Below are 12,949 nucleotides of genomic sequence, written 5' to 3' on the forward strand. Positions count from 1 at the left end.
AAGTTGATCGAAAAGCGATTTCTCTGCCCGTGAAGCATCGCTTCCAGCTGAGTGAATATCCGCGCTCTGCAGTGATTAATTCAAGACGGCAATTGCAGCCGTGCGCTGCAATTGCCGTCTTGAATAGAAAAAACAAACACTACAATAGAAATAAAAGCTACGACGTGCCGTGCGGGAAAACAAACTAATGGCTTCGAAACACATTGGAGCGGCTTGATTTATTGGCTTTCAAATAATTACGGCATGCTCGAGCGGTTTCTTTTTATTAAGAGATTCATCCCCTGAGCCATTCAAAATACTCTCAGAGGTATGACATTGCTGGAAACAAATCAACATGATGGGAATATTTTTTATTGCTTAGGCAGTCACCGAGAAATTCTGTACGTTCAAAGCGACCAGTATAAAAGACGGAAAAGCAGAGCTCGGAAGTAGTGACCGGGTTATTGTGCCGCTGTATTGGTGTGCAATGTATGTGTATGCGCTCAATGCGTGTTCACCTGATGCTTGTAGTGTTGTTAATGTGTCTACATGTGTCTATAGTAGAGGATCCCGAAGCGCAAGGTGGCTTGAGGAAACAAAGTTATTTTTTGTAAAACATGAATTGGGCGGTACCTGGGGCCACCTAGCCTAGCTACTTGAAATTACTCTGCTAGACCCTGCCATCTGTTGGCAAGCGATTTAACCTTCTTTCACGCTACGCGATAAACAGCGGCTTCGGGTTTGTTCTTTTGAGAGCGGCTTTTGGTTTCGCGGTTTGGTTTGCCATTCCTCCCTGATGTGCGGTTGACGAAGGAATCGTGATTTGAGGAACAGCAGAGGTAAGACGTAAAGTGTGCGAAGTAACTGGGTATCGGTTGTCTCCGTTTAATATCGCAGTGCTGACGACGAGAAGACCGAGTAACTGCTTTACAAACGCAAGTTTCTGTACCTGAGGGGGAAATCTAACTTAGAAAATAAACACAGTTCGCGGAAAGCTCGTGTTACGCTTTTATTTGCTGCTCGTCTCGTCCCGTACAAGAGACTTAGCGTCGTCGTCAAGCCTTATTGAGCTCGATTTGCACGATTCAGGGCCGCCATAATGGGGTGCAGGCGACGGAGGAACTATTTGCTCCCCTGCTTCCGGGACGATAGTCCCTGAGGCAGGGTTACAAAGGCGTTCATCCCCTTAGGGAGGACTATCGATAACCTTTTTTCTAAGAGTGTAGTCTGACTTATGTATATTCGCACGCAAGGCCACTAATTCGGAAGCTTTCTTGTCGCGGAGTACTTTCGTAAAAAAATTGGACTGTTTCATTCGGATTTTCCTCCGCAAAACTTGACGACGTATGCATTTGTATTGAAGTACTAACAAAGCCACGGTACCCCATAGTGACGATAGCCAAATGCGTCTTATTGAATTAGAAACGGGCACTGCTTGAGCACTCGGCATGGGCTTGTAACAATCAACGCCTCGTCCAAGTTTCGGATAGCATTTCGTGTCTAATCGCTGCTGCGACAATAATAGCCAAACACTGGCAATGTTTGGAGCTCCAAACTTGCCCCGTGCTTCACCAACCCCAGTGCGTGCCATCGATGAACATTAGAGGCATATAATTGCCACCTGAAGACCTGTCCACTTCTTCTGGCTGTAAGTTAAGGGTGTGTGTTGCACTGCTTGCTACTCTCAAATTGTTTCTGCAACTTTCACTGCTTGGAGAGAAAAGCTAATAAGAACTCCGCAGGTTATTAAAGTGCACGATTAATTTTAAGCAGTATTTACTGCAAGTAGAACAATTATTAGAGTATTTTTTAACACCTACAAATTTCTGGAACGTGGGGAAGAGTTCATAGATTGGAAGTCCAAGCGAGTAGTACGACTCCGTATTTGGAAATTGAAACCGAAACGCTCGAATTTTTTGTCGCTGTTTAGAGGATTAAACAATTTCATACAGAGCCTGGCGCCATATGCGACATATTCCCAGTTTCCCACGTTTTTAATCGTTATCGTGAAATACTTATCAGAAAGGCAGTTGAAACACCAAAACGTTTGCTTCTTTTATTCACACCACCCACTACAGCTCTAAATTGGCGGCAGAAAAGCTAGTACCCCTTTTGCCACTTAAACTTAATTAACGTCGGACTATAATATTGACTAACCTTTCAATGATATAGCTTGAAAAGAAAATTAAATATTATTATTGCTAATTCACCACTAGTGTGGCATACACTCATGCACTTCTGAATTTGTGCGGCCTCCCACGGCATTTCCTAATGGCACTACCACGAACTGACATGCTTACCTTATCTCCGACTGTTGGCCCAAAGTGACATATGTAGTTGGCTCTTGTCATTCGGTGAGGTTTTCCTTCATCCACCGTTTTCTTGAAATATTCGGCAGAAATTAAAAAAAAAACACTCTTGACGAAAACTTACAATGGTAGATAAACCCCGATATGGAAAGTCCAAAAAAATCGCTAAGGGTTCAATGACGGTATCAATTGTAGAGTTACCAGATACAATTTCAGAAAGTGTAGTAGCGATACTTATTTGCAGGGGCCCCGTCGCAGGCTTTATTTAGTTCAGGAAGCGTAAGGAAGACAGGTAATATATTTTTTTTAAATTTTATTTTAGTTACGCGCGGCGCCGCAACAAGTGGAATAATATTTCAACCCGCTCACTCGGATGTCATGAGTTAAGTTTCTATTCTTGGAGGCTTTGATGTAAAATAGACCGTTATTTGAAAATTTTGTACAATCATATTTGCGTGACTGGCTATAAAGAGATGAACCTATTATCGAGCGTACCGCACTATACAAACTGCCCTCTGGAGCACACACAAATAATCATAGTATCAAGCAGACCGACTTTTCCACCTGAACACCTGCCTACTCATCATTTGAATTTAATGGAATTGAGCAATACCTACAAACAGTGTACTTCGCTAGATACCTTTAACAATGCATTCCTAAATATTTGGCATTATAATGGAGATGTTGGCTTGTTGGTACGTGACTCACCGAGCAATATACGCCGTACAATATTGAAAAAATTAGAGGAACTCAACACGATCCTGTCCCTCTACATTTATTCTTGTTTTAAGGCTCCTTTTTTTAGAGAATAAATATCTCAAGTGAATTCAAATGGAGAGATTGGCTTGTTGGTACATGATTCTCCAAGCAATGTGCCCCACAAGACAGGGACAAAAGTAGAGGAGCCCAACACGAAGTCATTCGTGTTGTGTCCCTTTACGTTTTTCCTTGTTTAAGGGAGTCGTTTTTTTTTTTGTTTTTTTTTTGTTTGAAGAATAAATCTCTAATGTTAATTAAAATGGAGAGATTGACTTGTTGGCACATGATTCTTCAAGCAATATTCTCCGTAAAGCAATAAACTGAAGTAGAGGAACCAACATGAAGCAATTCGTGGTGTGTCCCCATACATTTATCTATGTTTTAGGATGCATATTTTTTAGAGAATAAATAACGTTAATCGGAGAGGCAAAGCGTTGACCAGGGTATCCTGGGTTAACCTGTTCAAATACAAACCATGAACACTTCATTCTCGTGGACAATTTGACTGGTGTAGGTGCCGTGTAATAGATCCTTTAATGTTTGTCCTGCCCACGTCAGATTGAGCGTTTAGTCTGGCACGTAAGCGCAACCAAAATAATTTCGACCGTTACATGCACCGTCAAAATTACGCACAGTGTGCGTTCGAGCAAATATATGCAATTTTGAATTCACTAATTTTTATCTGGTCAATTCCTAATTTATGTTGTTTTTCAAAGGAGCGTGACTTGGACATTTTTGGCGGCATGCGAACTCACCTGTTTTATGTGGCCAAACCCATTGGTGTATACCCTCTTCATGACTTGTGGAAGATTTTTGATGTCTACATTGCCATCACACAGGTTATTACCTCCACGAACTATTCTACAGGAAAGGGAAGTAGCAAAACTTGTAAGCTGATTTCCAAACAAGATTGAAGCAACTGTATAACACGATATCAGAAATTAATAGCTCAGACACAAGGTTTTAAAGAATCGATTCTAAAAATCGTACTTAGGTTTGGAAAGCTGAGGCCCACAATCAATTTCATTTAGCTACAATAAATGTTTCTTGGTACTAATAAAATCAAGTGTACACTTTAAGAGTGCCCAGTTTTACAAGCGCGGAGGTTATATCTTATGTATATATTCTAATATATGTTTTGCCAAATCTTCAACCTCCGATTAAAGCATCCTTTGTATATGCAAAAATATGCTCGGAATTTATCTTGTGCTGAGAACGTTCAGTGCACAGCAAAGCTTCATTTGTACAAGGACATTTCAGAGTGCAAGTACACGATCCACGAGTTTATTGGTATAAATCAGTATAGAAGTGAATTCTTTGGAGCAAAGGTGTAATGCAAAAGTAAATGATCAACAAACGCATTTTCTACCTATTCGTCGGGTGCTGCGTAGTGAGGTCTGATTGCAGATGTACAAATCAACGTTCTATTCGACAGCGCTGATAATTTAGTTTACGCGTAGTTTTAAACCCCGGTCGTCGAGTATGCTGGTGAGAGGTGTGACGAGAGTTCTACTTACTGAAACCCTGCTATCTCCACAAGAGGAACCGATCGCTCGTCACCAGGCTCGAAACGTACGGAGGTTCCGGCAGGAATGTTCTGTGCAAAAATATAAAACATTAGAACTGGCAGGTGCCAATCTTTACAACGCCGGAAACGTAATTAACTGTCAAAATCATCATGAGACAGCCAATTAAAGGAGGTTCTTTCAGAGTCTTTCCCCCTTATCGAAGGCCCCGGCCGGGGATCTTGAGGGATGATGAAAGAATAAAACGCCTTGAGAGGTGGAAAACTTTCTTATTGGGTCTACGTTTATCGCAGTTCACGTGGTATTGCAGGCTTTCTGAGGGTGCTCTAAAGTCCCATTAATAACTTTTAGGCGTTAATACGAAATTTTTGTTGCCTGGGGCCGGTTCACATGAGTAAGCGAGCTTCTTCTTTGTTGATTTCTTCGTCTGAGCCATGTAAGCCCTTCGTCGTTCGCGAGGAGTCATCTCAACGCAGGCGTATCTCGGTATTAATTCAATTACACTAGTTGAATTACTTTAATTTAGCTCGTGTTCTTGGAAATTTAGAAATGTAAGTTGTTGGTATTGCTTGATACTTTTTTTGTAGTTGAAGGTGATTTATTTATATTTTGGTAACTGATAAAAATGACGGTGACTTTCATCTCCAAAACATACTAATGTATAGTACGCAGGACGTCAAGGGCCTCCGTTTTGATTTCTCCTGAAGCCATAAAACAGTTGTTCCAGGGAGCGAAAAAGAAAATATTCTTAAGTCATTTTCTCCCTAACCTTAGCGGGGAAATTGACGTCATGTGTCCACTTCGCGTGAGGCCAGGCCGCGTGACGTCATGTGGTGTCACGCTATCACCAGTCACCACGTAATGACACCGTGGCGCACCTAAATTTAACGTCAAGGTGTCGGCACAATATCCCGCTAGCAACGCAAAGCACTTGCGTATGTTCTAGAAGAGGCCCGTACTATCCCCCTCACATTAGTGAGTTTTAGTATTGCGTATTGAAGCAAACGCTAGCAGTTAGGGGGATCAGTGGCCGAGTGGGCTAGCGGACACCAGCCTGAAGCTTATGGAGCGAAAGCTCGCGCTGCAGAACCTAGAGATCCTGGGTTCAATCTCCACCCCTGCCCGTTTAGATCTGGATTAGCATCGTACCGGCGTGCGGTCTGTATCACTAAAGCGTGATACACGTTAAAGACCCCAGGCTAGCGGTTATACTGCACTGGCTAAATCGCTCGTCTACAGCGAATGACTCGTCGCAACTTTAAAAATGGCTTACCAACTACTCGTCGTATAAATGTCTGCACAACCCAAATTAACATTTTACGCCAGCAGTGCGCCTTTGACTTAGCGTTGCGTGTTCCCCACTTGGCGTGCGAGAATCCCCAAACTGCGCTTAGGACTGGCAAATTGCGATTTCACGCATACGCAGTGCGGAGCACGCAACGCTAACGTCCAATGCACAGCGCTCTTGTTTGAACCAATACGCAACATAAAAGCTCTATCATTGTTGTACACTCGGGTCAGTGGCGTAGCCAGAGATTTCTTTTTTTTATCGGGTGGGGAGCGGAGGGGTGGCTGAGGTGGCTGGGATGTCCATGACTTGTGGTACAGAGGGGGGAGTGAGAGGGGGAAGGGAGTTCAAAATGCATTTTTATATTTAAGGGTCGGCTGGATTTCGGGCGGCTGATGGCTGGAGCTCCGTAAGGCTTATCCTTCCCTCTTGGCTTCGTCAGTGATTCAGGTACTTAAAGGCTGTCCAGTCGCACATACTCCTGAAGCATTCTTGATGAGTCAGCATTCATGCGTTAGCAATCTATGGGGACAGTGACTGGGAAGCTTGATCCGGTAAAGGTAGTAATTTGATAAGATTCGCAACGTTCGCGTCTTGGTACGTAGTAGAACAGTTTTTTTACGAGAGAAACGCCAATCACTCAGCAACACCTCCTAGTTAAGAAAGCCCGAGTGCTGAAGTCTCCTGCTTTACTAGAGAAGATCACCGAAAGGCTGAAAATTGGAGGCGACTTCGGCCTGAGCGTTGGGCAAGGAGTCGTGCTCTCACCGAGTTTCACATGGGCTCCAGTTGAACGCTGACGCTACACTGGGCTCCAGTTTGTGGCCTACGGTTGTCCTCTTTAGTGACGAAGGAAAACCCTTAGGCTTGGTTAGCTAGGAGGTGTTGGACTGAGTAACAGCCTGTCGCCCTAGTCGCGCCACTCAAGGATCGTCAGCGGAGGCTTTCACTCACAAGCAGCTTGTGGTGAGCATCAAGTGTAGTGACATAGCGTCCTATATACTGACGACGTCTGGCAGATCGCAACGAGAAGGTTCCACCGAAATGGAAACGGTGGAGCGGCAGACAACGGATGAGAGGAGAGCTACGTGACTGGCACTCCGCAGCGGCAAGACGGCGAAATACACTTCTGCCGAGCGAAAAGTTGCGTTTGGGTGCTCTGTGCTACCAGATCCTCGCGCTCCAAATCTACGACCTGGCACTCTATGGCTCCGTCGTCAAACTGCCAGGCTTTGTGAGTATAGAGGAGGCTATGGTAGTGATGATGAAATGTGGCCGGCGCTTTTTGAAAATTGGATTCCAGTCAAAATGTATCTCAGTTTACCACACATTCGGCACTTCACGCCGCGTCTTCGCCATGTTGGGGGAACCACGCATATATTTTGAATGCCCAATGAGTGTCTGTTCATTGTGTATTCGCTACAACTCACTGATAATATGAAATCATGTTATTCACCATTGAATAAACAAAATGCACGCGCAATATTTCATAGGAGTTCACAGGAGCACCGCAGAAGTAGACTGGTTGCTGTCTGCTTCAATTTGCAACCAGAAAGTCGCTATACACTAGAACCGTCCAAACACCTACCGTATAGTACGTGTTCTTGTCTTCAACCGTGCTCGCGATAGCAGGTGAGTCGTTCGCTAACGATGTCTTGCCTGCTCCGTGATACCGAAATGGGATCTTGCTCCCGCGTTGACCAAACTCCAAACCTTGGAATGCGTCTTTGTCTGGTGTTTAGCTTCCTTTACAGGGCACGCAGAAATAGTACTCCGAAGCTGACAACGAATTGTGTTAGAGAAGCCAGCGGCTCACTGTTTCGTTCGTAATGATCCTTGCTGTCGGTCATACAAGTGTTGGTGAAGAAGGAGAGAGTCCGCAAGAATCGCTGTCGTCGCTGCGGCTAAACCTGGGGCTACAGCTTTTGCAGACCGTTCGACTGAAGAGCGACCCTCGGCACAACAGGCGTCTGCCACATTCATCCCCGCTGCTGTGGCACCGCCAATATCGCGGCCATCGAACGGGTATTGTGCCAAATACTCGCCAAAAGTATATGAGATAATTTACTAAATACCTATTTGAAAATGTATTTAGATCAGCATTGGAGTTACTTCTAGTAGGAACTATCTTGAGTAGAGTACAAATGCTTTGAAAAAGTAATTAAATTACATTCGAAGATACTTGCCAAGTTTTTTAAAGCTGGTAATCTAAGAATAAAAGGTCAGAAAGGGGTGCTCTATATTTGATGACTTCTTTGGAAGGCGAATTGCGCTGTGTTCGTTTAAGACCCTCAAGAAGCCCCTTGGTTGCTTTAATTCAAGTATACTCGGAAGTAATTCGGGATATGCAACATAACGCGTGCCAAAATATTTTAGAAACAAACGGGAACCGTGTATTATAGACATGGCACCTGCCGAGCTTCAGTTTCACGGCAGGCTCGGCTCATGGCGCTTTCAGTTCGTAATATGCTCCGCCGCAATTAAGGGGACATGTTCGGCTTTGCATTTTCATAACATATGATCTTGAAGTTGATCATACAGCCATGTTTGTTGACGAATACGCAAGTGAATGACAGACGTGCACGCTCAGAAGAAACATTTAATTCGATGACAGCAGCCTCTGTCGCCGCTGATTAACAACCAATAAAAAAAATGTATATAAAAGATTTGAGCAAGTTTCATGAAACTGGAACTCAGAGTCACTTCTTGTATGGGACACTGCTAAGTGTAGGCTTTGAAAAAGGACCCTACTTTGGGGAGTTGTTTCTTCTTTCACAGTGCAACGATGCAACATGTTTTTAACAGAAATGAATGCCGAAATAGAGTATAACAGGGTACCCAAATTTTTAAAAAATCGAAGGTGGTGTTTTTTTTTTATTCGCATTGGAATTTTTCTTTGTTTGATTTTTTTCCCATGTTTGCCTAAATATATTGTATCTATTGTGTCACTCAGATACCTTATTTATTTTTTCAATAATAGCCATATATTAGTAAAATAATGTCTGCAAGTTATGTAATAATGATTAAATTATTTCATAAGATACAGATTTCCAAAGTTTGCCATTTGTCATTCGAGCAGGCATGTTCGGCAATTTTTAGAAAACTAAATAAATTTTTAATAAATATTATTACTTTATATTACAAGCAAGTTGTACCCATAGTTTGTTTGTAAAAAGTTTTAAAATTCTCCTAAGTTTATTGTTTTAATTATTCACTTTCAAACTTGCCCCCTCCATCAGTGCGCGTTATTGCAACTGTCCACCTCTCCCTGCCTTACGATTTTTCTTGTCTCCAAATTTTTTTTCTGGTCAAAACTAAGTGTGGATTCGTTTATACCAGACACTAGACAATGTCATATAAAAAGTGAAAGTCGTTTACCACTCCCTGTAACGCCGAATTGGAGCGCAGCTCTTGAGGAGGAGGAGGGGAGGGTACTGAGGGCCACGTGTTCTCGGGGGGGGGGGGGGTCACGTGACCCCCCCCCCCGAGGGCACGTGACCTTGGTGGGGTCACGTGGGGGCAAACACGTGCCCCCTCAGAGGTCACGTGACCTCGGGAGGGGGTCACTTGACTCCCCAGGTCACGTGACCCGGGGGGTCACGTGACCAAAATTTTTCCGCTAGATTTAGCGGGGAAATTTTTTCCGCTAGATTTAGCGGGGAAATTTTTTCCGCTAGATTTAGCGGGGAAAGTTTTCCGCTAGATTTAGCGGGGAAATTTTTTTCGCTAGATTTAGCGGGGAATTTTTTTCCGCTAGATTTAGCGGGGAAATTTTTCCGCTAGATTTAGCGGGAAAATTTTTTCCGCTAGATTTAGCGGGGAAAGTTTTCCGCTAGATTTAGCGGGGAAATTTTTTCCGCTACATTTAGCGGGGAAATTTTTTCCGCTAGGATTTAGCGGGGAAAGTTTTCCGCTAGATTTAGCGGGAAAATATTTTCCGCTACATTCGACGGGGAATTTTTTCCGCTAGATTTAGCGGGGAAATTTTTTCCGCTAGATTTAGCGGGGAAATTTTTTCCGCTAAATTTAGCGGGGAAAGTTTTCCGCTAGATTTAGCGGGAAAATTGTTTCCGCTAGATTTGACGGGGAAATTTTTCCGCTAGATTTAGCGGGGAAATTTTTTCCGCTAGATTTAGCGGGGAAATTTTTTCCGCTAGATTTAGCGGGGAAATTTTTCCGCTAAATTTAGCGGAGAAATTTTTCCGGTAGATTTAGCGGGGAAATATTTCCGCTAGATTTAGCGGGGAATTTTTTCCGCTAAATCTAGCGGGGAAAATTTTTACGCTAGGTTTAGCGGAGAAATTTTTCCGCTAAATCTAGCGGGGAAATTTTTCCGCTAGATTTGGCGGGGAAATTTACCCATAATGCACCGCGCGGTTACGCCGACGCCGACGGCGACGGCGACGGCGACGCCGACGGCGACGCCGCTCAAGCCGGAAACGGGCCCCTAAGAGCTGCGCTCTAAAAGTGAAAGCCGTTTACAAACCCCTGTAACGCCGAATTGGAGCGCAGCTCTTGAGGAGGAGGAGTGAAGGGTACTGAGGGGAGGGTAGACCCCTCCTCCTTCTCCTCCTCCTCCCCTCATTCTTTAATATGCTCCGGGGGGGTGTCACGTGACTTCGGGGAGGGGGGTCACGTGACCTCGGGGAGGCGTGACCTGGGGGTCACGTGACCTTGGGTGTCACATGGGGGTCACCTCAAGGTCGCGTGACCCCCAAGGTGACCCCCACGTGACCTCAGGGGGTCACGTGACCTTGGGGGTCACGTGACCTGGAGGGGTCACGTGACCTCGGGGGGTCACGTGACCTCAGAGGGGTCACGTGAACTCAGAGGGGTCACGTGACCTGGGGGTCACGTGGGGACCTTGGGGTCACGTGACCTTGAGATGACCTTGGGAGCGGTCACGTGACCTCGGGGGTCACGTGACCTTGGGGAGGAGACCACGTGACCTCGGGGGTCACGTGACTTGGGGGTCACGTGACCTTCAAAGGATCACGTGGGGTCTTGGGGTCACGTGACCTTGAGATGACCTTGGGAGGGGTCACGTGACCTTGGGGGTCACGTGATCCCAAGATGACCCCACGTGACCCCCAAGGTCACGTGACCTTGGGGTCACGTGACCTTCAGGGGGTCACGTGGGGTCACGTGACCTTGAGATGACCTTGGGAGGGGTCACGTGACCTGCAGGGGTCACGTGACCTTGGGATGACCTTGGTTACGCCGACGGCGACGGCGACGCCGACGCCGCTCAAGCCGGGAACGGGCCCCTAAGAGCTGCGCTCTAAAATGACTTTGTCCCCCTAGTCAAAGGCAATAAAAAGCACCTGTACCTTCAGACTTTCAGAAAAAAACAGGAAGGTCAAAATGGAAACACAGGAGAGTTTTCACTAAACAACTTTTAAACCCCCTTCCACTGCGCCCTTCTGCAGCAAGTCAAACCATTCTTGACGCATTGAAGTCAAGATGGTAAAGATCTTTGAATCAGAATCTACCAGTTCGAAGATTTTTACGGTGAAACAATGCGCGCATTCGTAAGAAGATAAAAGAAACGTTATTTAACGAGCTTCGGAGCAAAAGTTAAGCCACAACATGCTCACAAGGAGATTTGGGGAAGCTCAATCTAAACCACTGCAGCCCAATTAAGCCTGGAGGATCTAGCTGATTGGGCCGAGCGAATGCCTGTGCTCGCATGAAAACGAGTTCGCGCATTTTCAAACTGGAATACCCCGAACCTTCGATTTCCCCAAAATGGTTCATTGTGATCGTACCGAGTGCTGGCGTCACAATCCTCCGCTGACGAAACCACAAAAGGTGGGGTCTGAGTCTAAACTCGGGATGGCGTCACCAGCACTTCATTAGCTCCAATAAAAACGTGCCATTTAAGGACAACAAAGAAAGTTGACAACAGGACGCAGAAACTTTGGATTTGGAGACTGCGTTTTCCTCGTGCCTGCAAATGGTATATGAGATACTGAGTACAAGATTTTGAGAAATGTCATTAAAATAGAGTAGCAAGTAACCTAGACTAAATGTGTCTGCAACATACCAAAATACTGCAAAAATTATTTTAAATAGAGTATCTTGGGTAGAGTATGTTCGATAGGCTCAAGTCTGCAGTGACCATAGCAGCGAGTGGTGAATTCAGGAGGCGAAAATCGGGAAACCGAAGCTTAAAATGCAGTAAATGCACCAGTCCGAGACGAGTTTCAGGCAACGTACTCGCGGTTCTAGAACTACTGAATTCTTTATAAGTTCTCTTTCTTCTCTTATCTTCCCACGGAACAATAAATGATTTCGTGAGAAGGGCAGAAAAATCGTCATGAAAAGATTAATTACGCGGCCCAGTCGGCCATGCAGGCAAGCAACCCACTGTAGACCTCATTATAAACCAATTTGCGGCGAAAATTTGTTGTTTTGTTTACAGTGTAATATTCGGCTGCAAAGTGGCCAAGGGTCAGAACTCCAGGAACCAGAAGCTGCCCTAAGAAACCGTGTTGTGAAACCTAGAACTGCAGAAGAGTCTTGCGAATTTGCGGGGAGAAATTAGAACCCTACACCACCCAACGCAAAAGCCTAACTGGCTCTGAATCGACGGAAAGGAGGAAGCAACCAGCAACAGCGCATTTTTCAATATTTAAAGCCCACAGCAAAACAAAACAAAAACTTTTGCAAAATAATTATTGAACGTGGGCTTGGTGCATCGGGAATTGAGGAGAGCGGAGGTTTTCACGAGCGATGCATCGTTTCCACTTCTTATGTTACAACCAAACATAGATAGAATGTTTGAGCACTCTTATTTTTTGGAGATACCTTTCTGGTTTTAGTTGACCGGACAATTTGTCTGGGCATGTCCATCCCGCGCTTCGTGCTCGACACTTTCGGGCTGTTTTATCCTAGTTAATTTAAAATTCTCTAAATATACCGTCCTACATATTTCATTCAAAACGTGCCGGTACAGGGTAGTGCTGACGCGGTAAAAAAGGCATACAATAATCACAGACGAACTCGTTTGCAAAATGCCACATCGTCACTAACCACATACACCAAACTCGAAAAGCGATGTCGGAACAGCTCAACGAGGAGGCAAT

At 44.8% G+C, this 12,949-nt stretch overlaps 1 protein-coding gene across 4 annotated transcripts in view; it reads right to left on the reverse strand.

Annotated features, from left to right (window-relative positions):
• LOC8051728 (urease subunit alpha) overlaps positions 1–12,949 on the reverse strand; it is a 286,808-nt gene that overhangs the window by 94,978 nt on the left and 178,881 nt on the right. For all 4 annotated transcript variants that reach the window (XM_042290983.1, XM_042290985.1, XM_042290986.1 and 1 more), the window contains 3 exons: positions 4,565–4,644; positions 3,803–3,908; positions 2,280–2,360 (listed from right to left, as the gene is read on the reverse strand). In XM_042290983.1, the coding sequence (XP_042146917.1) occupies positions 2,280–2,360; positions 3,803–3,908; positions 4,565–4,644 (267 nt within the window). The remainder of the gene's footprint in view (positions 1–2,279; positions 2,361–3,802; positions 3,909–4,564; positions 4,645–12,949) is intronic.

This window comes from Ixodes scapularis, unplaced genomic scaffold, assembly GCF_016920785.2.
Source record: "Ixodes scapularis isolate PalLabHiFi unplaced genomic scaffold, ASM1692078v2 PGA_scaffold1__304_contigs__length_218370807, whole genome shotgun sequence".
NCBI classification, from domain to species: domain Eukaryota; kingdom Metazoa; phylum Arthropoda; class Arachnida; order Ixodida; family Ixodidae; genus Ixodes; species Ixodes scapularis.